The sequence below is a fragment of the Sparus aurata genome, chromosome 6, assembly GCF_900880675.1.
Source record: "Sparus aurata chromosome 6, fSpaAur1.1, whole genome shotgun sequence".
NCBI classification, from domain to species: Eukaryota; Metazoa; Chordata; class Actinopteri; order Spariformes; family Sparidae; genus Sparus; species Sparus aurata.
Window position 1 is genome coordinate 9,285,825 of NC_044192.1, and position 27,536 is coordinate 9,313,360.

At 44.3% G+C, this 27,536-nt stretch overlaps 1 protein-coding gene across 4 annotated transcripts in view; it reads left to right on the top strand.

Moving 5' to 3' along the window:
- arhgef10la (Rho guanine nucleotide exchange factor (GEF) 10-like a) overlaps nucleotides 1-27,536 on the top strand; it is a 125,847-nt gene that overhangs the window by 73,951 nt on the left and 24,360 nt on the right. For all 4 annotated transcript variants that reach the window (XM_030420240.1, XM_030420242.1, XM_030420241.1 and 1 more), the window contains 2 exons: nucleotides 5,747-5,868; nucleotides 27,123-27,209. In XM_030420240.1, coding sequence (XP_030276100.1) covers nucleotides 5,747-5,868; nucleotides 27,123-27,209 — 209 coding nt within the window. The remainder of the gene's footprint in view (nucleotides 1-5,746; nucleotides 5,869-27,122; nucleotides 27,210-27,536) is intronic.

A 27,536-nucleotide genomic window follows, 5' to 3' on the forward strand; every position in this document is an offset into this window, starting at 1 on the left:
CTTAATCCACTGTGTGATAACCTGTGCCATGCCGATGTATACCGCGCGGGAGATGAGCGACGGGAGAATGCAAAATTCACCCCGCTGCACAGGCTCCGGGGCAGGCTGCGAGGGCTTTACTTTCATTAGCCCGGGGATTCAGATTGCTTGGTTGCCGTGGTAACGGATTTCTTTGCATCTGCTCGCAGAACACGAGCCATACCGCATGTGTTACTGTTGAGCTTTTGTTCAGCGCCGCGAACGCACGTCTGTTCAACAAAAAAAGCGATAACACTTTTTTTTTTTTTTTAATGCAAACATTCGATCGGGAGCCTCCCTCCCTCGGAGAAAGACGTTCGCTCCGTATACGCTGGAGGGAATTTTCCCCTCTGCCCCAAAATTAATCTGTCAAACAGCTGAGATTATCGCCCTATCTCTCCGCGCTCAAACATGGGAAATGTTTATGATAAGTAAACATTATCACAGATTTAATTAACAGATCCTACACTTGCATTGATCCATGGGAAATATCAATTGCACTGGTGTATTTAATTAGTTTATATCTTTGCCCTTTGTGTCACCGGGGTTGATAGAGCGCCATGCTCTGCAAATTAATCTCCATCAGCAGAAGACTTGAAACAAAAGCATGATCGGAATAAAGAAACCTAGAAACTAAACCTCCCCGCTCGGTATTCCGACCCGACGCCTTCGCAGACGATGTTGTTGTATTCAGTTATTGTACAGTAGCTGAGCCCGCGTACACAGTAGGTGGAACTGACTTTAACCTTTTAGCTTGTGGAATGTCATCATTGATAGAGATTGGCTCTAATTTACACTGCAGGTGAATAAATTGCAGCAAAGTGGAACTCCCGATCATTTTGTTGTGAAAACATTAAGAGCGGTGTTGCCACATTTCTAAATATGACAATAAAGAGCTTTTTGGTGTCATAAATGTTAAACTGTTGCCAAAAACTGGAACTCTGACTGTAAGAATAACTTATGCTCTGGTGGACACTGATGCAGAACTTGACACGGACAAGTAGCAACTGGACTTGCTGTATGTTCAGATGAGTTGCAATACTATCACAGGGGACCCAAACGAAGCCCTAGTCCACACATACGCAGGTGTTTTTGGAAACAGAGTTTAACAGGAAACATTCGTCCATACAACGCGCCGTATTCCGGTCAGATACATTAGGCGTGTGTGTGTGTGTGTGTGTGCCATTATAAATAGTAAGCAGACTGTAAGCTCTGGTCAGCTGCCTAGCTACGGGAAATAACAGGAAGGAGGCAGTGAATTGTGACTGCTCCTCACAGAATCCTCAAGGATAACCTGTCAGCAAAACACTGTAAGCACCCCCTGTGTTTGTCTGTTGTATTATCAATGTCTGTTTGTGTCTTTCTAAATATAACGTCACAAAACATACCATCCATTCCGTCACCGTACAATTGTGTGTCTGAGTCATTGTTTCTAAAAAAAAATAAAAAAATAAAAAAATCTCCAGTTTCTGCCCCTCCAGACGTAAAACGACAGAGATTCTGAATGTGTTCGGCCTGGAAGGAATTTCTTTATTTCGAAAAGTCTGTTTTCAGCCGCCTGAAATGATTCCTATACGCGTAGGGAAGACCAAAAAACACAGAAATAGCTTGAAGGAGTGCCTGTGTACGTGTGGAGAGGGCTTAAGAAATGTGTTGTCAATACCTTTAGAATGAATTTTGCACAGCCATGTTCCTGCAGCAGACCAGAATGGACAAACTAACGGGGGGCCTTTCTCTTTTTTTAGTCGCTGCCCTTGGAAGCGGAAGGCGAGATGAGATGTATTCAGATTGAATCCTGCACGCCGCGGTCGCTCCCACACGCAGACTTGAGTTGGGCTGGTCACCGACGTATATCAACCGCGGCAAAAGTATATTTCTCAGACCCCGTTTTTTTTTCAGCATTGTTTTACTCCTCTTTATTTGTCAGTCTGAGAGAACGACGCCATCTGCAATCAGTTATCTGGTGGACAAGAAAACAAGTCACCTAATGAGAGAACTCCGTGCATACAGACAGAACTGTTACATCCAGCCAAGTTTAGTTCAATATGTTCCTCGGCACGTCTGTTCCATCAGGCTCGTTTTTTTCTAACAGTGTGAAACTTCCCAGGTGAGCTCATGGTCCAGCCAAGATGGTGTGTGTGTGTGTGTGTGTGTGTGTGTGAGAGAGAGCGTTTGACCTTCAACAGTTAAATGACATTTCTGACTCCTGCACGTTTCCTGTGACTCTCTTCAGGTGTTTGCAGCACAGTGCCTGTAGAGGATAGTATGATAAGGTTGTCTCCAGGGCTACAGGGGACTCAGGTGATGACCGTGAGTCCTGTTTCCTGGTACAGCTCACTGATATAAATGTTAAAAAATGTGGGAACCGGACTTCTTCGTCGCCTTATGATTCCCGTTCGGCAGTTTGTTAGTTTATTGTCAGCTAAATGCCGTACGAACAGCTCGTAGATTGCTTCAGTGATGATACAGTTACCCGCCACCTTTGACTGAAGCAGTATTAAGAACAGACACTTGTGGCAAAACGTTTTTTTTTTAAGTCAGTGAAATCTGAATATTGCGCTCGTGATCGTCTCCTGACGGCGTTTTTGTGCGAGGATGAAGAGAAGTGGAGAATACATTATCCGCGTTGTTGTTCTGTTTTTCAGGGATTCTACTCAGTCAAAACGTCTCAGCAAGTGTTCAGATTTAATTTTCTCCAGCTCTTCTGTCACGAAGCTCCATCACGTTCGTCTCTTTTATCCGTTAAAGATGTTTATCTGCGCGCTGAAGATACGTGCAAATTATGCATTTTGCTTTTGCTGTTTTCCTGCAGGCGGACTTTGTGTTGAAACAGGTGCTTATGAAGAATGAAATTAGGACTATATATGCCACACTGCAGGGAGTGAAGACTGTTATGTGTGTGTGTGTGTGTGTGTGTGTGCTTTCTTAGCAGAAAAAGGCCTTTTTGTAGTCCTCTGAATGTGGAAGTTCATACTCCATATGCCTTTTACATTTGGCTAATTTACGGCCGACGTGCAGAATAACCAGTTTGTTGTATTGCTAGAAATATAACGTATGGTTTTGATTTTTTATTACATCCGACTGCCGGCATTAGTGGCTGGGCCGCAGCTTGCTGCCTGTTTTGACAAACTTCCGCTTTTTGACACTAATTGGTATATATTGGGAGCCACAGTAAATCCCATGTCCCAGGCCCCTACTTGTAATTACCATTAGGAGGCTGACATGAAGCTTTTTTTTTTTTTTTTTTCTCTCGATCTTTTAGTCAGTAAGTCCTATTTATGGTAAATCCAATATGATGCGAGTAGGCAGAAATCAGAGGACAGTGTAAGAGGATGAACAAAGAATAAAACATGTTCAGTTTTCTCTCTCATCTTTTATTTTCTAAAATTTAAGACTGATGTGTTCAGGGAGTAGTGACTTTCAGGCAGAGACTTGGCTAAATGATATAAATGTTAAGATATATATATATATTTTTTTATCAATGTGTGACCAACCAGGCAAAAACAAACAAAACGAACCGAGGGGGGAATGCAGTGTGGGAGTGTTGTGTTTTCGTGTGTCTAGGTTGGAATGATTTTGCAAATGAAGAAGTCGAGCTGCGTGTGTAGTCGCACGTGTGTGTGCATGTTAGTGATGTGTGTGCCCGTCGAGTTGAGCGGCCTCCGCGTCCGTTTTTTTGGTGCCGTTTTCAATTTGAGCCCGTGCTTGTCATCTGTTCACCGTTATTCATCATCATTACGCCGTGGCAAAGACTGAAGGTTAAGGCTAATTTGTGTTCTCTCACATTCGCGTTCTCTCTCTCTGTCCTTCTGTGCGTGTCCCGGTCCGTCTCTCTCGTCTCTTAAATCACTATCCAGATTCATTTTTTTTTTACTGGCTGACGAATTCAGCACGGAGAAGCCGGCGCACCAAGACGGAACATTATTTATGCTAATCTAATAATTAGCTGAAGAAAGTTGATGATTACTCTGGGCTAGAGGAAAACCACTGGACCTGCTGCCCCACCCCGCGGCAGTCTGCCCTCAATTAAAGTCTTTTTAATAAGTGACCTCACACCTCTTTGTGTCCTGGCAGGGGCTCGCTGAGGGATAGACAGCCTGCAGACTAACTGCCCCCCCCCCCCCCCTGAAAAAATGAATTATTAAAGAACACTCTACACCTTGAGATGACTGTAAATATAAACGACTGAATGATTTAAACTCTAATTATAATTATCTCGCCCATTCTTCACAGTCACCTTGTTCGAAGCAGTCACTTTGGATGTGCAAGAGGTCAGAATTATACAAAAAAAATGAGCAACATCCTGTTTCTTTTACATAAAGCATCATCAGATTAGATGTTTCCCTAAATAATGAATTGTAATAAGGTAAACTGACAGTTTATATTGTCTTATATACACATGAAGCGTAATTTAAAACATGTAATTTAACATCTATTGTCAGTTGAAAGTTTGTCCACTACAACCCATTTATGTTTATTAAAGTCTCGACTCTGGAGATGTGCATCCGTGCAGATTGGACCCTGGTGAGAATACAATGTATGTGAATGAAACTCTTGTCGCAGTGCTCAAAAGATCGACTTATGACAAACCGACACTGATGCGGTGCGAAAGCCAGCGATTTCTGTAAAGACCCAGCGCACTCCAGCGCTTTTCATTCCTGTCCTTCATCAATTTCACAGCATCTTGCTCTGTATAAACATGTTTGTTTATTCTAAACATTTCATTCAGATGCATTCAGGCTCCAGCGTGTCAAAGGTTGCACTTCAGACTAAAGTCTATGTATTTCTTTTAAAACACAAGGTGTTACCTTTTTTTCCATTTCTCTTTAGAAGGGGTGAGTATTTAATGGGAAAAAAAGGTTAATAACAGGCATCAGTGGAATATCTGTGTGGCCAAAACATACGGATAAAACACATTTTGCAATCTTGCTGCCGTGTGTCAGTGCAAGCTCATATAACTGGGCCTTAATTGCACCCGTCCTAGTTTCCAACGGAAAGAGGGAGCGAACAATACTCTGACCGAACAACCTCTTCAGTCCACTTTTTCCTCCAGCGCGTCACTCTAATGTGTCTTTTGGAAAAAAAAACTGCTCGTATGAAGTATTGCTTATTCCGAGGCAACATATGCAAACAAACCAGGGAGCAAATTTTAGCAAGCTGTTAAATTTCATGCGCAATTTGGTTTCTGTAAATTGAAATTTATGATTACAAAATTGCATAATGGGAGCACTTTGGCAGATTTGCCCGGCGCCTTGTCAGAGGTGCACCTGTTGTAAGGCTCAGAGCTGTGAGTGCCGAGATGGCGCGTGCACCAGGCAAATCCATTATTATAACTCCAGCATTTTTTTCCTGCTGGGACTGACTCTCACTGCTGATTAAGTGCGGGTTTAATCACTGTTGAGACCCTGTGTTGGCAGTAGGCTACCTGGCCTCCCCCTCCTACAACGGGGAATAAGCCTCTGGCTGATTATAGCATTCTCATGCTAATAACACCATTCATATTACATACCTGAGGTGGTGAAATGTATTTCTGATTAACTTGCGTGGTTTTGACATAGCTTGAAGGAGAGTTTACAGCCGGGCTCAACTGTGGGGGCGGGCCGCATGCTGTCAATAAGCACAACAGAAAAACAGGGTGATAAACCACAACAGGATTAGGTCAGCACCCACCTTTGAGAACAACACTCAAACAAGTCTCTCTTTTTTTATATATATATATGTATTTCAGGAGAGGAGAATTCACCAGGATGGTTATATGGAGAGGACGAAGGGAAGACGATGGCCCCGCTTTGGTGTCCGCTGCTCGCCAGTCACATGCCCGTCTTTGCCACAAAGTCACCCGAGAGAAAGGTAAAAAAAAAAAAAAAAAAAACCCCACCCTTTACATGAGCTTTCTTAAAGTGCAACATGTCTGCAGTTTCAAATAATCTGAGTAAGACGGAGTCTCACACAGTCAGCACGTTTTAAATGGGAAGTCATTCTGTCATTTGAATTTCATCGTCTCCACATTTGCAAGTTATGTGTGTAAATGAAGTCAATGCAATACCTAGCTTCTTTTTGAAAAACATACAAGAAATGGTATTGAGTGTAACAACTCCTCACACAGAAGAAGTGAGGCGTTAAAGGACTCACTCACTACTGATGATCAATGCTAAACAAATAGTATTGTATACCGTGTATGTCAATAAACACCAGAGGACTATACCTGGGCCTAGGGCTAATAGAAAATACAGTGACCTTTCAACTTACCTGCAAAAAACTAAATCCTTTATTGAACTAATGAACATGCCTTGATGAAGGATTTTTAACTATATCAGAGTGCCTCAGATTGTCCAGGTAACGTGGACTGTTCTCTTGGTTTTTGTCTTTTTCACCTTAATTCAAAAATCATGTGCATTTGTTATAGTAAAAAGCAATCCTGCTCATTAATTTGTAAGACATGTTAGGGGTGCATATCTCACCGTAACTGGTATATGGCAAAACCTCTTATACACTCTAAAATCTGATAAAGTAACTTAAAAAATCTTAAAACATATGATCTCAAATTTGCCCAGTAGACTAATTGAGTTGTTAAAACTTTTCAGTTCGTACAACTTGAACTTAACAGTCGACTTTACTTGGTCATTTTAAAGTAATCAGATTCCTGACCTTTTTGAAGAAAGGTACATTTTCAGAAATGTACAGTGTAGTTGGCAGGTTCATAACTCAGCTTAGAAGAAAACATCCATGTAATAAAGTGAATGCAAAACCAAACACTGACTGCTAATACTCAAGATAAATATATATATTTATAAAAAATTTTAATATAAAATAATCTAGATGTTGACTCGTGGCCTTTCAGTGTTGAAGCAGCTATCATTCAGTTTAACTGTTTGAAGCAATTCTGCCATTCAGTTTCACTATGTTCTGTGTTGTCTAGGACATTTTCAAAATGAGGTCTTGTGTTCCCACATTTCCCTTCAATTTAATGGTTAGGGTTAGGGGTTAAGGAAACCCTAACCCTAAGGAAATGTGGGAACATAGGCACGCTCCCCTCTTGCTGTGATCAGTGTCCTTTAAATGTCTGCACAACAGTAAAACTAATAAATCACTAACGAAAACGGGTGAAGTATTTAAGAATAAACAAATAGGTGACATTTTCAATTGGATCATCTTCCCGTTGCTGTCAGTTTAAGGTTTCAGATAATTGCGTCTCACCGAGCTCATTATTTGTACTCAAACTGCTCAGATTTGACGTGTTCATTGTTTCTAAACTGGCAAGTGTTTATACTCGGGAGGCAGAGTGCCTCCTTTTGGATTAATCTGTCAAAGCAATTTGACTTTCACTGACGCTAACTTCCCCTCTGAAGGGGCCATTAGTCCATAGTGGAGGTGAAATCTTTATTTTAACGACGGTTTTGTTGAAAGGGATCAAAGTGCCATTTAACACAGTCGTTTCCCATTCAGAGCTATCAAAGCCCACTTGCCTCGCCCTAACAGCTAAAAATACATTGTCTCGGTGATGATCTCACTCAAAAAATACCCACACCGGTGGAATTACAAGGTGACACGAGAGCAACCCCTCAAGATGCTGGCTGAAGACTTTCGATCAATACAAGCTGTTAAGACCTAGAAGCCTCCAATAGATCAAGTGGTCAGCACAGGTGAGAGATAGACTAAAAGGGTTTCAGAAGTCAGCGGAAATGGTATGAAATCAATTCGAAAGTGGCTGAAAGATGATATTTCCGACCACATTTTCTATCGCCGTAATGCGGTTACGGGTCTTACAGAGCAAGGTGTGTGATGGGGGGAGCCAAATTACCACGGCCACCAGGGGAGGGTGTTATAAAGTGATCATGCAATTATCTTAATGGGTGTAGGACACCCAAGCATAAATCAATGTTCCAACATTAGATTAAGACCCATACACCAACCCATTGACTGCTAGCCACGCGGTCGAGAGAGGAAGGTGAGTCGGAAAAAATGAAAAAAAAACAACAGCTGGCAGTGAGGAAAGTGTAGCTCTGACATGGCGGGCAGGGCCGGCGGCGGCGGCGGCGGGGGGAAAGAGCGGGCGGGGTATTTCCCAAAAGATTTCGCAGACGTTCTGGAGTATTCTGCAAAAAGTGTGTTACACCTGGCTGGAAGTGGAGCCAAGTCAATTAATATATTTTGAGCCAGTGGGACCTTGCAGTCTCTGAGGGTCTCCTCATATTCTCCAAACAAATGAAGCACCTGAGCTCGCCAGTGAAGGGCACGGTGGTTTACCGGGAAATCATTCTGCTTTTTTTTTTGTTTTTTTTCCTCTGAAAACTGATCATGTGACTTTGCTGTAAAGAGCTGCGATAGTCGCTCTTGTTGTTATGGTCCAACGTGAGACTGCTGCGAGGGAAATGTTTAGCTTGCATTGCTCTGTGTGTGTGTGTGTGTGTGTGTGTGTGAGTGCACGTCCATTTGTGTTGATGTATGTGCTTCGGTTGCACATCCTCTCCGTATTTGTTTGACTATATACTGCAGCTGTGCATTTCTGTGCATCACAAGAATGGGTTATTTGATAGGAATGGGGGGGCCTGGGTATCAGAAAGCTGAAGAGGTAAGCAGTAGTATTTCTTTCCCTTTTTTGACTAAAGAGAAGGTAGCATTAAATAGAGTGACTTTAAGTCCTTCATGCAGAGCAGACTGTGATTAGGGGCTTAGCTCAGCAGCAGCCCCCCTCTCCCTCTCTGTGTCTCCATCTTCGCCTCAGCCACTGCCTTTGGGACACACACGCCTCTCTGTGCCAAAGCTCCGCAGCATCTCTTTCTCCTGCTCTCGCAGCTTCTCTTGGCAGTCTGAGTTACAGTGAGTAGAAAGGATGAAGAAAAGGAGGCAAAGAAAAAGAAATCCCAGATTAAAAGAGATGTGGCCGAAGGGGCCGAAGCCATTTCCTGCAGAAAATAAAGTTCTAAAGCAGCGTAGCATGAACAACACGCACGGGTCACCTAAGGGAGCTCAACCCACCGCTGGCTGCGTGCCGCTCTGTGCGCCCCGGTCCACTCGGTAGGAGCTGTGGAGGGCTACTGGGCGAACTCGTTAGGCACCGGAGATAAACCTTATCACAAGTCTGCTGAGTGAGAACAGCGGGGGCAGACTGAGCCCTCTCAATTTATCTCTTTCAGTTTCTCCCCCGCTCTGTCTTTCTCAAGCTCTCTCTCTCTCTCTCTGCCACACACACACACACACACACACACACACACACACACACACACACTCACACACATACACAGAATCAGGTGCTATCTTGGTGAATAGACAAACCACATTCTGATGGTCCTTGTGTTTAAAGAGTCGATGCACGCTCCCTGACGCTGCCCTCTCTGCCGTCCTGAAAGATGAAACAGAGCGGGTTTGGCAGGTGGCCCAAAGGGAGGGTGTGAGGTAGTTGGGTTAAGGGATTAATAGGGGATACTATAGCAGAAACAGCAGGTAGCAGCTGAACCGTATCTCTATACAGTAAAGTCAGCTGTGAAATGGAATGATAAATACCATGTTCGGCACAAGTGGCATGTTGGTGCCGCATGACGTTGATGTGAACCGGACCGATGCCTTTGATTATTTAAATATCTTCTCAGAATTTGACTGAATCATTGACTGAAAGTGCTTCCATTTGGACCATTTTGACCACTTACAAAAACATTTCACACCAACATTAACTCCACATACCTTTGATTTACTGGGTTATAAGAATTCAAATGAATACGTTTGGGTTGTGTCACCTTTGTTTCTGCTCATCTGTGATGTTATATAAACTAGGGTTGCAGCGGTATACCAGTTTTGAGGTATACTGTGTTATAAAACCGGATGTTATCATACTGTGTTCCTTTGCTTATATATGGTTTTGATTCTGCCATATTGAAAAATATATTTATTTAAAGATTCAAGCAAGTTTCCTATCTGTTAGTACCTGGTGTCTTGTGAAATTTCAACCAAAAAAACCCTTCTGGTTTGACTCCATTAAGGGCCATTGTAACTCCTACTCCGACTATTACTTCTAATCATCATCATCATCATCATCATCATCATCATAATTGACATTTTCTGAGGTGGCTGTACCGTAAAAGTCTAACGCCGTTGTCAACCCTGCTAACTTAATTTTGGCTTTGCACATTACTGCTCCCCACCGATATGTTGACACTTTGAGGTTCTTCATGTTTCTTCATTTTCGTTTCCATATGGTGACGACTCCAGTTGTGCGGTCTGGTTAGACTTCTGCACAAAGCCCGTAAGTGAGTGTGAGGAAAAGGAAATCTTGAATCTTGATCTTGAGGGAGACCTGAGGGGCGAAACATTATCGAAGTCGAACAGAAATGATCATCTTATCATCTTATATACGAAGCGCTAAAACTTGAACATATCCCTGGTTAGCAGGAACTTATATATGAGTCCTGAGTTGCAGATCTAAAATAGGCATCTTGTATTTTGTATGTCAACTCACCGTCCACAGTAGAAAAACAGAAGATTAATATTTACTTTTTCCACTAAAAGCTCCAGGCCTTTCGTCGTCTTGGGGTTGAAACTGCAGGCGATACAGTTATCCAGAACTCAACAACATGCGCCGCTCCTTTCATCTCCCTGTTTGACTGTACGAGCCTCGCAGAGTCCCAGCTGTTCCTCTCAGCTCTGTGGCTGCGTTAGTCGGAAGCCTGGAGACCAGTAATGGATGTATTTATGAAACCCAATAACCTGACAGCTGAGCAAGCTGTAAAACAACATTTGATGGCGTCACCCAGTGCATTGGGAAGCGAAGGGGCTGAAATTATGTGCCTCTCTCTCTCTCCGACTAGGACACATATTTTTTTCCCAGCGTGCCATATTTCTTTTAAAAGTGTTCGTTCAGCAAAACTCTGACGAAGATCAATGCCGGGTTTTTCCGTCCCGATCCGAACAGTCTCAGAGAGGTGCGTGTGCGCGTACTGTACGTGCTGTATTTTACAGTGGGGGGGGGGGGACAGGAATCCCTCGGTCGCATAATGATTCACAAACGCCTCGTGTCTCCTCCAGTGAAGGAAAGCACCCCTTCCTCTGCAAACCCTAAAAGGTTCTTAAACATCCGAGGCTACAAAGACTTCTGAAATAGTAAGGGAACATGTTTCCAGACTCCAGTTTATGAGGCATTAGGCCAGGACAGGGTTGAGGATGGCTGCTATGCCAGAGCTCTTATAATACCTTGGGGGATTTCATCATGTATGCTTTGAAGTGCGGAATGACAAACTGGAAAAGGGTTTGGGCTGCATCAGGGTTAGCTTCCTTTCTCTTTTTCTGAGAGGATTAGCTTCTGTGTCTCAGCTCAGAAAAACGGCAGAGCCCGGCCACATCTGAGCCTAATACGCTCCAGAAGTTTACACAGATCACACAGATCACCATAATTATTTATTTATGTATTTAGGGACGTCTTTTTCTTTCCTTTTCTCTTTTCGGAGCGGCTGCTTATTCGCTCTTCAAAAAAATCCACGTCACAGGTCGTCTCTGTCTTTGTCGTCCGGTGAAAATCACTCCGGGGTCGGCGCTCGTTTTACCGGAGTGGCGGCGGGCTTTTGCGGGGCCGCGTTGTGCATGTCCCGCTCGTTCGCTGCGTCATCCATCTTCCCCGCTGATGGAGCGATGAGAGAACCTGACTGCGTTCATTCAGCTGGCACACGAAAGTGAGTGCATGTACAGAAAATTAGCCGGTCGGAGCGCCAAACGCCGCATTCACGGTCGTCCGCCGAGTGACTGATTTACGGACATAACGACTCGAAGCTCTCACAGCAAAAAGATGAAGGAAGGGCAACAATACAGATGAGATATATCTGATGAAATATGGATTAAATGGTAAAAGGACAGCGTGAAAAGGTGGCCTTCCCTTGATGCAACACCTTTCCTGATGATTTATTTCCTCTCCCTCCTCTCGCCAGTACTTTTATTCTAATTTTTTTTTTTCCGAGGCAAAGTCATCAAGTATACACCTTACGCAATGCCTCTCCCTTTGTTTTCCTTGAAGGTCGTCCGCTACCTTTTCAGAGTAGCAGATATCAGCCGCCCCTCTGATTTGTCGAGAAGAGACGCAATAGCATGGATTAAAAAGCTCGTTCTCGCCGCAGATCCACCGGGGTGTAGCGGCTCCCCTCTCTAACTCTGCAGTAATATCCTTCTGGCAAACAGAAAAACACAAACAGCGGGACGGTGCGTGTGCTCGAGACTGTTTGGAGAGGGAACACGCGGTTCTCTTCTCAGACCCCGTCCTCATCAAGATTAGTTTTCTTTGCTCACGAGAGAGTTTGGATAATCTGCAGCATGAAGGCTTTTCTGTGACTTATCGGGTTCAAATGAGTCGTGATGATGACCGGCACTGCCGCCTGTGCTACGCTCTGTTTTCTACCATTTGGCTGTTTTTAGCGCCATCATCATTTCCGCAAATGATGCTCGAATCTTTTGCAAGTGCGCCATTAGGGGCTACCCACCGGCTCCGTAATTTAGGAGACATGTTTTTTTTTGTTTTTTTTCCCCCTACTTTGCTTCCATTTAAACCCACAAAGTGCAAAGTGTTTCTGCACGATGGTGGATTTCTGTTGCACGGCTGGGATTTTAGATTTTGGAGACTTCCTTTCATGGTAATAGATGCTCATCAGGCATCGGATTCTGAAGGTTTTCAGGGATAGAGGCGGAATCTGACGTGACGTCCAGGGCTGAGTATCGTTTCAGTATCAGTACCTTGACTTCAGATCTGGTCGCCGAACTATATTTTTTCCGACACCAATTTTAGGAAATCCATTTTTACAAAAGATTTCATAACCCATAAACATGTCGAGCCCAGTCTCTGGCCTGTAACTCCGGCGTGCATCAGGACAGCCAGTCAGCTGCACTATTACATCTTTGGCCCAACAAGCATGCTGGATGTCTATGCGCTCACTGATGCTCATGAGATTACATTTCTGTGCTTGATAGTATGTGCCATGAAAGTATTGCATTTCAATACCCAGCCACAGTGGCATCCTCTACTTAAATCAACAGGCGCCGTCTCCCATATAAAACCACTAATACTTATACATACTAACACGTTGCCATGTCCTTAGTTTCTCTGCAGAGATGTATTTACTATGGAATTCAGCCGAACATCCATCATGATTGATTTCCAACTACCTGTGTTAGTCGAACCTCGCTGAGGATTGCACCTCAGACAAAAGTAACTAACCTCACATCTAGTTGTCAGGTTATGGAGCCATTCCAAGAAGCTTTTCAGACATCTTCTCCGGCGCTCTCCCCCTGCAGCTCATCCTCCGAGTTCAGAGGGGGCGGACGAGCTTTTGGCATGCAGAATTCGAGAATGCAGGAGGAGGTGTCAATCTCATTTCTGCGCGTGAAGCTGGATCACAGCAGACCTGTCGCCGGGGCCGATACGGCTTGGCCCTGCTGGTCAGCGCGGCTCAGCTCGGGGAAAAAACCAAACTCCAGACACACCGAACCTGTCACTGTCACAAACACGGGGCGCACTGACAGCACACAAGCTCTGACTGCTTAACACTCCCGATCAAAGAGGACCTCTCGCCGAGGTCGGGGCAGAAGTCAAACTTTGGCATTCGCCGAGAACAACTCTGAGGGAGTTGTGACAGTTTCCAACATCTCGGCTAATGTAGCAGGAGTGAGCAGAGGTCAGGCTTTCTTCTTTGTAGATCTGGATCTGTGCTGTGTGCCCCCGCCAGGGCAAAGCAGCATCAGCAGCCAGGTTTATTGAACTCAAGTAATAGTTAGATGTTTTTTTTTTTTTTAAAGCAAAAAGCAGCAACTGTTAGCTGCGCCGCCTCCCTTTGCAATAAATGTAAGCCCTTCGTCATCCACAGACAAAATTGCACCAACTGCGTTCTTAAGCAAGACCAGAAAATTCACACCGAGATACAAATTGTTCCGATCTTTTTAGATATGTTTTTTTGTCAATACTAGTTGATGTCGTACATGACAGCGCAAGAGTTATGGCCGCCGTGCTTGCCAACGATACAGTCCTTTTCTCTTTCAGGACTTATTGGCTAGGACAGCGATACTGATTGTTCTGGCAGCACAGTAGGCGGCGAAGTTGCTGCTGTGTGCGCGCTGAAATGCCGAGAGTTGAGCTGAAATAAATGCTGCAGACGCCCAGGAGGCTGCCTTAGCATCAGCATGCTAATATAGTCGTGCCATCATTACATCCTGTGTACCTAAGCTTTTAATTAGTTTACTAAAAAGCTGGGCTGGGGACGGCGGAAAGGATTTGCCGCTGTAATGACAGGATCAAGGTGGGTTTTACAACTGCCGGGTCTGGTTTTCACAGTCAAGTGTACTAAACACATCAATTTACTGGATGCGAGTTCGGTCTTCTGGTTGTAATTCACATGGTAATTACATAGTAGTTACATGCTCACACATGAGCCTGGCACCCGCACTGTGCAGTTCCTTTTTTTCCCTCATTACTCTCCTTACCAAAAGAGGGCAGTGCAATGCCTATATATATATATATATCTATATATATATATAGATATAGATATATTTATTTGAACATGGTAGACACACCCACCTCTTGACAGTGAGGTCATTCGCGAAGGGCCTGAACTGTAGCTGTGACAGTTAACATACTAATTACAGGGAATCATAGACACTCTAGCAACGCCTCAGAGTGGAGTCCTCCTCCTCTGGCCCTGGGTGTCTGTTCACTCTGTACTCGTCAAGATAGCATGCAGGAACAAATTATGTACCCAGAAGGGAAATCCTGCAGATCTGCTAAATGTGCTAATTCGGTCACAATTCTTCCTCCGTGATTATACATCAGCGCGTAGAGGACGATACAGGCAAATACTGCATCAATTCCAAAAAGGGAAAGGGAAGAAAAGCCCCCCTCGCTCGTCTTTGATTTCCCATTGTGCCGAAGCAATCCTGTGTGCCGCAGCGATACGTTCTCTCCGTGTTCTCTCTCTTCTGCTAATTAGTCTTCCTGCTACTGGCTTTTCAAGACGTGGACGGCCACCGCTCTGTGAGTTCACCGTTGTTGATAAGACGATAAGAGATTTAAGGTCAGGTTGTTGTTAGCTTGCGCTGTCAGTTTCATGTGATTGAAGTGTTTTTCAAACAAATCGCTGAATGTTGGAACTCGTAGGCTGACTTCATCGTTTGCTTTATTTTTTCGGCTCTTAAACCGTGGCTGGAAAATAAAACATGTGGTTTTCACGTATCGCAGTAGCGGCCTGGAACGGAGGGCCTAAAGTGCGGATGTTGAACAACCAGATTAGTATTTGTAAAACAGTTGTTTGTTGCTTCTGTGTCTGTCTTATGTCATGCCAAGCAGGCCACCATAGAATTTGGATCCAAGCATTGCAAGGGGCAGATTCATATTTGGGAGATGCTCCTTGATGTGCAGAGCTTCCTTGGCAAAAGTAGCTGCACCCACCACATGGCTCAGACTGAGCTGGCACCGCGGCTCCCTTTGTTCTGCGTCTCCTGCCATCTGATATTAAGGATTATAGAAAGCCCTGTCCACTCTCGTGCCCGCAGTTTCATCTAGGACCCCGCGTTGACAAACAGTTGTGTCAGTTTGTGTCTTTGAGGTGGGTAAAGATCCGCCCTGTGCGGATGTCTCCTGTCCCTGGCAAAAAGGGAAGGGAAGATGGAGGAAGTGATTGACTACACAGAGAAGTTTTGGCCCGGAGTCCTCTTTTGAACCCATTAATGCAGGGGCAGTAACACTGCTTTCATCCAGAGTTGGAACTGCCATGGCCGCGGGAGTCAGCGGTGTGTGGATCTGTGCATGCGTGTGTGTGTGTGTGTGTGTGTGCGTGTGTGTGTGCGTGTGTGTGTGAAGCGGGGGGCATAGCGACACAGCGAATTTGCATCACATTTGTTGGGCGTGTTGCAATCGTTCAGCTAGGAGCGGTGAAGGACACGAGGAAGAAAATCTCGGTCGAGTCATGAATATGAGTTTGTGATGTCCTACCAATGTCAGGCTGTGGCTCTGAGCGGCGATATGCAAAACCGCTCTCCAACTTCATTCCACTTATTGCTGATATGATCTGTGGCACGGCCGGAGGAGACAGGGAATCGTTACTGTACAGACAGTGGTTATTAAATTGAGGGGAAATGTCCTGAGCCGGTTTTAATAATAAGCTGACAGCCATACGGTTTCGCCGCCAGTCTCGGACACCTCCACGGGACCTGGAACGGGGCCCCGTCAAGAGTTAAAAATCGGACCGTCGACTCAGCCCTCCTGCGCAGATGGTTTAATCTTATTGTCTTCAAATGACTTTGGATATTCCGAGCGTAGCGCGGGCCTGCGAGCACAGCAGGTGGTTGGCCCTTTGATCTCCGCTCGTAGATGCCGGTGGAATTTAAATCGCGGGGTGACATCCGGCTCATGAAATCATAACATGAACAGCGAGTCTCAACTTTGATCTGGTTGTCATTTTGTATTTGGTTCATTAGAGAGGATGATGTATTGGAAAACAGATAATGAGCAAACAACATTTTGCTGCTGCCCGTATGGCAGCGTGAGAGCGCGCGTGCACGCAAACAATGTGTGTATACGGGCTTATGTAGCGTACTTTAGTCCCTATACACGCTCGTTCTCCAGCTGCAGGATCATTTGCCAGGATGTGTTGATGCACTGCATTATACAGGCAGGTGTTTCTGGGGCTCAGTGTGCCCTCATCTGGGGCTTTTGCACACACGTGCTGGCCTGCTGTGAGATCTGCACATCGGCCCATTGTGGCGGGGATCTGCATGTCCATTACAACAGGCCAACCCGGTCGAATGTGTCCCCTTAACTAATGACGAGCTTGTCTTGAGAGGTTTTAAAGCATCAGACTCATCCATAACTGATTAATGAACAAAGGTGCATCCGTCAATACTCGCACTTGCATTATTAGCTTAAGAAAATAGCCGCTGACAAAGCGCTGCAAATCCGACGATAAACCCATTTAATTTGCTGTAAATTCCTTATTTAAAGGCTCGTGTTAGGTTTTTCATCAGCAGAAACTTAAAACAGCTCCTGCGGAGCCAGAAGCGAAGATGATGAAACGGTAAAATAAAGCAGATGTCTGAAAGTACAAACAGGGACGCAGGAGAGAAACTACACTTCAAACCGCAGAGATTCAGTTAGACGCTACAAAAGTACTGAGAGCTGAACACACAGAGACTTTCATAAAACTCTCTCTGTCTCTCTTTGGTCTCCTGTGCACACATAAGTTGAGTCTTGCAACACATGCTTGTTTAAGGGAGAGAAGGAAGGGAGCCAATAAGGCCACGGTCGCGAGGTGTCACCCCGTCCCTCTTGGTGTTGGGTTGGGTGCATTTGGTCCGGCGTGGTTTGACTTTGAAAATTGCCGATCAAACACCTCAAGTGATAAACAGGATGGAAGAAATAAGCACCTACCACCAGCTCCACACTGACCATAATCAGCCTCTGAGTTATAACCGGGATCTATTTTTCTATTTCCCTTATATAAAAAAAAAAAAAAACACATTCTCACTCCCACTCAGTCAAATACGGTGTGGCAGCTTGGTCAGCAGCCTTGGGCTTCAGACTAAGATGATCTACCTAGTGAGCTCTGCGGTCAAGTTTGCAATAATACGTAAAACACAGTGTCTTGTTAGGCTTTCAAAATAAAGCTTGCAGACAACCGGTTCACATATTATGACACATTATGACTTCTGAACTGTTAATAACGTTGTCGAACAGTCACGGTTTGGTTAGGGTGAGGCACAAAAACTAGGTTTTTAAAAAAAAAAGAGACAATTATCTGCGTTAAAAATTGCTGTGTTCAGTCGATGCAAGCTACGTAAGTTATGCAACGTAAATTGCATCATGCACGTATGTTAACTTTCTTACGTAACATAAACTTAAAACCAAATGGCCTCTGGTTCTTGGTCTCAAACTGAACGCAAATCCCTCTGAGGGGATCCGACCTCCCCAACCCAGTATGTGTTCGTCAGTGGCAAAAACTAATCCGATTAATTAAAACCCTAAGAGTGCCCTAATTGTCCAAAGTGTATACATTTGTGTTGTAGCCTCAGGAAATTCCCTCCTTACAAAAAACACTTTTGCATGTTCGCCGCTTCTTGTTTAACAAAAAAAAAAAAAAACCTTAATTGAACGTGCTGCCTTTGATAGACGACAGAAATTACCTTTCGAGCGCACTACACCTGTCAGTCACGGTGCAAAGTACTGATGATGCAAGTGTGTGAAACCCTAATTTATTACTTAATGTAGAGCAATCACTCCCCGTCCTTTTTTTCCTTTTTTCCTTTTTTTCCCACATGTGAGCACTTAAAAAACCTCAGCCTTGAAATTGAGAAAGATTCAGGTCGGGAAGGGCTTCTAGGTGTGTCGTTGAAGCGCAGTTTAGTCCGCTGCTCGGGTCTCATTTTAGGGCACTTAGCTTTTATTTCAGAGTCAGGAGTATTAACTCCGTAATCCTGGCAAAACTGTTGTATGCTTTTACCTTAAGCAGATGAAAACTTGTGTCCCTGGTGCTCCTCCTCCTCCTCCTCCTCCTCCGCAGTTAATCTGGTCTGTCATCCTAATTGAACTGATGCTAAATGTCACCTTTCTTCTTTTGTTCCTTTCAGATCTCACCGACCGCTTTTCCAGTTTTTACATAAATCTTTTTGTGGTCCGGGTGCATTGATTTTTTTTCTTGACATTTCATTGCCTTTATGACAATGTACAGAAATGATTTCTTCAGTTAGAATTTCTAAGTGGTGGTGGTTGTGGTGGTGCCGGTGGTGGTGGGGGGGGGGGGGACCCATATGAAATTAAAAGAGGAAACATAGTAATAAGATCTTGTATGATCACATTTTAAGAAGTCACTCGCTCAAATAGCTCCACAGCGGACGGACCTGAATGAGATACGCAACCTTTGTTGACATGAAAGGTCAAATCAACCGAGCGTGATTAGCGAACTCCGAATCCATTTGTGTTTTAGCGACGAGGAAAACGCCACTCTCCATCAGAGCTCGCCTCCTTGATAAACTGAGCAGCGACTGAGGGAAAATCTCTCATGTTAGCACCTTGTTTAGTGTGCACTACCTGTAGCAGTGCACTGCATGTAAGTAATTTCAGGTTGACTGGCAATTCACTCGGTGGGCCATCCTGCCTGTAGCCTCAGACGGAAGGGGCTGCAGTGGGGGAGGGAGCGCCAGCACCAGTCAATTACCAGTTAATAAACAGTGGAAGTTTTCTATTAGTGCTTGTTAGTGCGTGTAAAAGATTGTGGGTATGTGGAATTGGGGGAAGGCACTGTGACTATGGAATTTAAAAAAAAAAATACAGCCATATTTTCCCTCCCTGGGTCTTATATACATCACCCGGCTCTCTGTGCGCAGTCCGTTTAAGGAGATAATATTTGTGATTTGATTTTCAGCAGGCTATACAGTGCAAGATATAGCATTTGCAAACTCATTTTTTTCTTTTGAACACACCAGAAATGTGTGTGCTCAGGAGTTTCACCTAATGCAGTTCTTCATAAGTGGCTACAGCGCAGTTCTTCCAATAAAGAGTATCCATTACATAAGCATGGTGGAAGCCAAACAATGCAACGCTGGCTGCACTGTGTCTTGTCACTGATAACATTATAGGCCTCTGGTGGATGTGATGCATGGACCCTCTTTGGATAGCGGGTTGTCACAAATCGGATGCGCAGTAAATCCCCCATATATATGAATAAATATATATATATATATATATATATATATATCTGAGCGCAGATTTCACAGTGCTTACGGAGGAATATTGCTGTAAGGGAAACACGGTGCACCTGAGTAGCCTTGGGAAGTAAAACAACATTAATTGGATTTGGGGGAAGTCATCTTTACCAAGGGGACACCGCTCTGACAGCCTGACAGCAAAGAGCATGAATCATTAAAACCCAACTCTGTCATAGTGTTCTGCTACCAAGAACCGCCGCTCCGTACATTTGTTGACACACAGAGCCAGGAGCTGTGTGTAACTAGGCAAGGAATGTTCACAGTCACAATAAATGGTCCCATCCATCCTATCCTGCAGGAATGGCTGTAATTACACACAGTTTACATTTGTCATGCAGAAAAGCGATGGATGCTCCTCTACTAACTATTGCCACCTGGAACCAACATATGGGCTGGCGCCCTCTTGGGGTAATGGGTGGGGCGGACTCTCTGTCGACCATTGGGTCATTGGTAACCAGCAGCTGGGAGGCCGCCCTCTCATCACATCAACAAATCTCGCTTTAATTAGCTCACCTGCCCGTTTCCTCCCGTTTCCTCCCCGCGCTCCCCAAAGTCCTCCCGTCAACCCCCCCGCTCAGCCGGCTCGCCGACTCACCTTCCTCTCTCATCCTGCCTCAACCACCTGGGAATAGCTTCCGCCTCTCAACTTCATACCTACAGCTCTGCAAACACCCACACACACACACGTGCACACATACACTGTGCTATAAACGAGACTGACAATTGACTTCGAGAAACCTCGGATCTCATTGATTTTTAAATGGGGCCTCACTGATACGTTATTAGCATTGGGATCCCCACTGATATGGTCATTCGTGAAGACCCACGTGTCTTTTGTGCCTGTCGATATTATTTGCACATTCACAGGTGGAGATGATCTCACAAGCTTTGTTGTTACGCTCACCCGGGCTCTTTCCATTGGCTGTTTTAAGAAGTTCAATAAGTGGACCAGTGGTTTACTATATTGATCATAGTCACCGTCTGCACTTTAATGGGAACACAATCCATCCTGGCGTCTGTATCCCTGTACGCTCCCAGCCCTGTGAGCCTTTCTCATATAAGATGTTTTTTCCACAAATTGGCGATATGCCTCATTGTAATTATTGCATGATTGTGTGGATTTAAATGATTATCCTATACAGAAAGTGCTTGTTAATGTTTGAGGCATAATAGGGTGTCGTTAGCAAACAGCTAATTACTCAAAAAAATATTCCGAAATAAGATTTCCTCTCAACAGCAGTCATTTTACAGAACCTGGCTTCAATTTTTTTTTCAAATGGCAGATATCTCATTAAGGAACACGCCTCTCCATTTACACATCAGCTCTCGCTCTGAATGATCCCGGCGCACGTTCCTGCCTTTGAATACCTTGTGAAGCCGTGATGCGACTATTCTGATAGAGTGGATGGATCCCGCTAGTATTGCGAGACCGACTCTGGAGAGTGCTAACATACAAAGCAATCTAGGCCTTGAAGATTGGCCCGCGATGCTCGCCAGTCTCAGGTGGCTGATAAAATCCAACCACCATCGAACAACCAGCAAGGACCGTTATAGCGCTCCGCTCCCTCCGGCCCGCCGCCACTCTCTCTCTCTCTCTCCTAACCACGAGGCTTCCATATGGACACCTATTATGGCTGCCACTTAATTACCCATCAAAAAACATTTCACTGCGCTTGGACGGAGGGAGGGCCGGAAGGAGTGGAGAGGTAGGAAAAAAGGACGGAGGGAAAAACACAGGCATGAAAAAAAAAAGAGTGAAAGGTTGATTGAGTGAGGATGAGCCGTGCATCTGCGTAGTGGATTCGAATGCATGGGGGACAGACACGGTGGGGGGGGAGTGGGGGAGTAGCCTCACGGTGCGGATGGGGTGAGCGCTGATCTGGCCCGCATCCTGTTTTTTTTTTTTTTGGTCCCGTGTTTACAAACACACACAACAAGCGAGAAAAAGGGGGAGGGTCCAGGCCAGGGGAGGCTATAAATTACCTGTGATTGATGCTCACCGCCGCGGAGGACGACAGTTAAAGACGCGCGGCGCTCATCGCTGACCCTCTCCTCACCCCCTCCTCCCCTTCTCTCACCCACTCCCACCTCAACAACTCACAATTAGCCGTTCCGTCCGTCACATGGCCCTCCCTTAGCGGTCACACACCGAAATAATAATGATTTTCTACCAGACGGAGTGCTGGTTAGAAGAGCGGCGCTCACCGCGCGGGGGGGGGGGTTGATGCATTGGCCACAGGCTCTGTGCTGTAAATGTCACTCTCCATCACTCCCTGTCAGGCAAACAAATCTGCTCTTTTTTTTATTTTTTTTATTGATAATAAAAAGTCCGACTTAGTCCGCCTCGGTTCAGGACTTCAATCTTCTGGACTCTCGTGAGCGGACAGCACGTTAACTAAAAATAAGCAGAAGTGAAGGTTGCTCCGAACCTCGGCACATAAACAGATCTAATTACGTGTTGAGCCAAATGAAACTAGGCCAAAACCCGAACGCTTGCCTCCAGTAATAACTGAAACATCAGACATTATTTTTAGGGTTTGTCTTTTGATCTTGGCATTGGTAATGATGAAAAAAAAAAAGTTCATAATCCAACACTGGCAGGTTAGATACTAATATGAGCGGTCTGTCGTTGTCATTCTTTAACATTTGACGTACACATTTCTGCCAAAACAAGAAAAATCCTCATTTGTTCCAGATGCTCTGAGAAAAGAACGTATTCTTGATTTAAATCGAAGTACCTAGGTGATGAGTATGATTATAGTGATCCATTGTGGAAGCAGATCAATTGGTAGCATCACAGAAAAGACGTGCACACATACAAACAACCCAGATCCCCAAAAAACCCCTTGGGACCTTGTGGTTCTCGTCACTTTGCGTGTCGCCGAAATCAAGTGAAGAACGAGTATATAGTTACGAGGAGCGATCAAGTTTATCAGTTTACACGTAAAATTTTATTTATTTATTTATTTATTTATTTATTTAGCACAATTAAAAAAATACACAAATACTGACAAAGAATACAAATAACATACAGTGCAGGAAGAGGCAGAAAACCCAGTGGGCTTATTTGAAGCCTCCACCTAAATAATGTTAAAATTTCACAATATTATAAGGAAACACAAAATTAACATAGACAAAACAAAGAATAAAAACTACATAAAGTAATAACAAGTTAATAGTAACAAATTATATGTAATAACAAAAAATAATAACATCAATATAAAAGCAGAGAAAGTGAGTATATAATATGTAAATGGACAATGTGTAAAAAATGAACAACAATACATGAAAAAAAAAGCAATTACAAAACAACCATTAAGTGATCTTTTAAGTTTCTTTTATAGCATTTTATGGAAGAACAGTTCTTTGCCAGATGGGAAAAGCCATTCCATAATTTGGTACCCCAAAATCTTATTGAAAATTGACCTCTACTAGTAAGAAATTTAGGAGGATGAAGATCTGAAGATTGACGAGTTGAGCGGGAATGGACCTGTGAATTTGTTTTAAAGTAAGTCTTGAAATGCTCAGGAATATTCCCTTCACTTGAATGGATCTTATAAATACAAACACATATTTGAGAAATATTGAGGTCGTAAATAGTAAGAATTTGTGGTTTTTGAAATAAAGGAGTCGATGGGATGTGAGACTCTGATCGAGTTGCAGTTCCAACAAAACATCTCGTCTTTGTCCTGTGTTCAGTTGAACATAGGCCGAAAGTGTTTTTTCAGCGTTTATTTATACGATACACAGATTGGTAATTATTTTGGAATCGTGGTTGGAACATTACAGCCACAGAAGACAATATTCAAGGCCTGTTAACGTACATCTGATCTGGGACATTTAATTTTAGGATTCACCGTTTTTTCTTTCTTTCTTCTACTGCCTCAGTCTTACCTTATTAAATGGTGTTTCTCCAGTTTGATGGCAACAGTCTGTATTCCGTGTCGAGAGCACGGTTGGCATCAGACACGACGCCGTTGGCCAGCTTTAATATGTTATCACGGCAGACTGATTCATAGAATCTCTCAAGGGGTTGGCCTTCAATCTTTGAGCAGGTTTTCATTTGTCGGAGCAGTTTTTCGACAAAGCGGACAAACACTCGCTCCATGTAGTGTTACAACACTGTAGAGCACTCGTCATGGCAGGAGTAGCAGACAAAAGAATGTGTCCACTCGCCCCAAATGACCAAAGGCAGCGCGGAGATAACTTCTTTGTTTTGTGTTTTTGCAGACAAATTCAGTCTTTCCAGGGTAACAGACAGTCCGTCATCACACCCCGGGATTTGCATGAAACTACCTGCTTGTTTTATTTCATTATGGGCAACGATGGGAACTTCCCGAGAGACGGATTGTGAAACAAATAAACATTTAGGAAAAGAGCATTATTACTGTTGCTCTGCTCGACCACTTCGGTGCAGCCCGTGGTTTCCTTACTGAAACACACAACATGTCACTTCTGCTCCAAGGGCTCTTTCAATCAAAACGCAAGAAGCTGTGAAGTAGTGTGGGATCGTGGGAGCCGTCGTGTTTATTGTCACTGATGATGATGATGATTAACTGAAAGTTTTATCGTATTACATTAAGTCACGTTCGCTAACTTCCTCCATCTCTGAATTATTGTCTGATGTTTCCCCAGCAGTTGCCAGGCAACCTAATGAAACACACGGTCGGATGATAAAATGACGGAGTTCTCTGAGTTTAAAGATTGTTGGGTGAAATTTGGAATAAAGTAAGTGCACTTCTTGACAAAAAATAGCACAAAGGTCCTCATTTTACTGTGGAAATGTTACGCAAGAGTACAACAGAGATATTAGAGGGAGAAAAGAGAAAAGAAGACTAATGAACCAAACGGGGATTCAGTTCCCACCGGACCATTTCTGACACCAAAATGTCTGCTGTAGTGTTTTAAAGCCAATGAAAAATCTTACAGGGGGCCGTGCATAGGTGCTGGGTTTGTCTAAATCTTCGAGATCTTTTGTTTTGTTGTACTGAACACAATATTGGGCCGATTACCTTCCAGTGATTTCTGATTGTTCTGACTGATCTATAACCCGTATGTTCTATTGGACATGAACGGTTTTATGTGCAGAGTTTGTATGAGATGAAGCCTGAAAGGTTGTTTGCCATACTTTAGATTGAAACGCGCTGCATTCACCAGCCCAGCAGCCTTCTTGATATTTGTACATGGAAATGTTCTCCTTACATCTTCACAGAAGTTTCCAGTCATTCAGATCTCGTGAAGAAAGCGTTTAGATTGTTGGCAAAACGAAATTCATAACGTTGAATGGTCACAATAGGATGAGGTGAATACACTCCCGTCAGAGTTCTCATGGGCTCTCACACATATTGGAGGTTGCTGCTCGCTATTGATTTTTGATTTGTCGGGGTCAGAACCAAACAAACATGTTCGCTTATACCTAAAGAGCAAGACTCGTACAATGCTGTTTTGTCACACATTTAACCTTTATCAAACCATGCAGCTGTATGTTGGACATCGCACTCGCCCATTTTACCATTTGATAGTATTTCGATGGATCTTGCCGCCCTAACTTTGAAGGCATCGTCCAGAATTCTGTCCGTGTGCCAGTTTTGCTTCCGTCATTCTGAATTTCATCTGTTTCCGTCTAAGTGATCCAGAATCTTCTTTTCTTGGAGCCGCTGTCCTTGCATTTATAACTTTGTTATGTCGCTTGTCGCGCATGATTTATTATTTGAACGTATTCTAATCTCCGTTGTGGCGACAGTCAGCGTTACACAAAAAAGCTAATGGAAGCTTTTGCGACAGCAGTCATTTCATCCAGTGAACCCCTTTTTTGTGCGTTTATTTATTTTTTTTTTTATCCCGCTGACATTTGTCTTTATTTTCATGGTTTACTTCACTTGAGTGTTGTCTCATATACGAGGATCATGTGCACTTACTTAAATTGGTAAACGCCGTATGCTGCTCCACTGCAAATACACTGTGTTATTTGCCAAGTACTTTTGTGGCAAATAAATAACTGGACATATGCAGCTGCTGTACGTATTCTGTATTTATTGGTTTGCTCTGGCCGGCTGTCCCACATCAGCCTGCAGCATGTTGACTACTGCCCTCCTCCTCCTCCTCCTCCTCCTCCTCCTCTACACAGCTCTCTTCATCACTAACAGCTATCCATTCCTGAGCTGCTGCCTCAGTTGCCACAACAGCGCTGGTTGAAGCCCGGAATTATTTGAAACAAACTAATTGGATAGGTAATCACGCCGGTTGGACCGTTCTCTTGTTTTCTTGCCGTTCTGTTCTGCTAATACTTCGGCTGCAGACAGTCCTTGTGCCCTTTTGAGTCTTGAAAAAACTAACTACAGAATGAAATGAAATGAATAGATATGTTTTGGTGGTCAGGGTTGAAATTGTGGCAGGCAGCTTGCAGGTGACATCAATGTAGGGGGAAACGCTGGGCATCTTTACAGAGCACTTGTCCAGGATATTATTTTTGTTGTGGCTCTGGACAAACTGTTTGAAACCCAGGTAACAAAGTCCAGAGGGGAGCTGGTTCAAGGCCACCTGGGACGCTAACGGCCTTCCCTGGTTTCCCCCGTGTCTGCATCACTGTCCGCCTACACAAGGTTGAATCCAGGGACTTCAAAAAGAAAAACAAAAAGGGTCGGCCATCGTAGATTGTAGCCAGCTTTCTGTGAAGCATTACAAAGATGCCGTACCAAATCTGCGACGGTACCTCATGTACGTCTGTGTAATACCCACTTTGTTGCTAAATGAGCCCACGTTTGTAAGAACAATGGATGGAAGGGACGGCTGATTGAATCTTTGCCGCAGGCGCTTCCGAACGCTCCCCTCCGTCCCACTTCCTTTCTCCTGCTAGCTCTGATCAGCTCCTGGGGGACGCTATCCGGCATCCGACGGTAGAAGTGGCCAAACATCATCTCATGAGTCAGCTCGGGTTGTGGCTTCGGCCAAGTCACTTGCCGTGACTCCTCGCCGCGCCTGTCCACGTTTCCACTCAGCCGTGCTGCCGGAAGTCGCTCTGACAGACGCGGCCCGCAGAGGCCAATCATTTACAGAATCATCAGACGCAGTTTTCAGGACACTCATCCTATCCTTACAAATACGAACGAAAGACACGCAAACGGGCGGATGTAACGTGCGAGCAGCCGATGCTTCAAATCCCCGTTTTCATACGCTTACATTTACAGTGTGTGGCGATGCAGTGCCTGCAGATGGGCGAGGCCAGGCATTCTACTGTTTGCACCAATTTTCATTTGATTTGTATCCTTGTGAAAAGGGACCAGCCGGGGCTAAGGAGATATATTTTTGAGACTACATCAAAAGAATAAGGTTACAGTATTGAGCCGTGATGCATCTAAAATCAATATTCATTTTGTCTCTTGTAGCTGGAAGCTGCCCTCCACAATCCCGTTCACTGTGCATTGTTGGGCTTCTCTGCGGCGAGCACCTCCTTACCTCAAGGCTACCTCTGGGTGAGTGATCTGTTGTTTACACACACACACAAGCACGCACGCACACACACACACACACACAACTGCATGCATTCATATCCTGTACACGCAACCCACACACACTCAATTGAACGACAAGGCAAAAATAATGCGTATTTTACAGTCGCCGGTAATTTTTTGCTTTTAACACAATTACCATGGCCGTTTAAATGTCCCTCCTACCAAACGCTCTCATTCATTCGAAAAAAATAAAATAAAAAAAATGTATCTCAGGGCTACAAATGGGACACGCACCATTTCTCTCTGCAAAATGTCGCCAGGAAACTGTGAATTAATACAGTGAAAAGG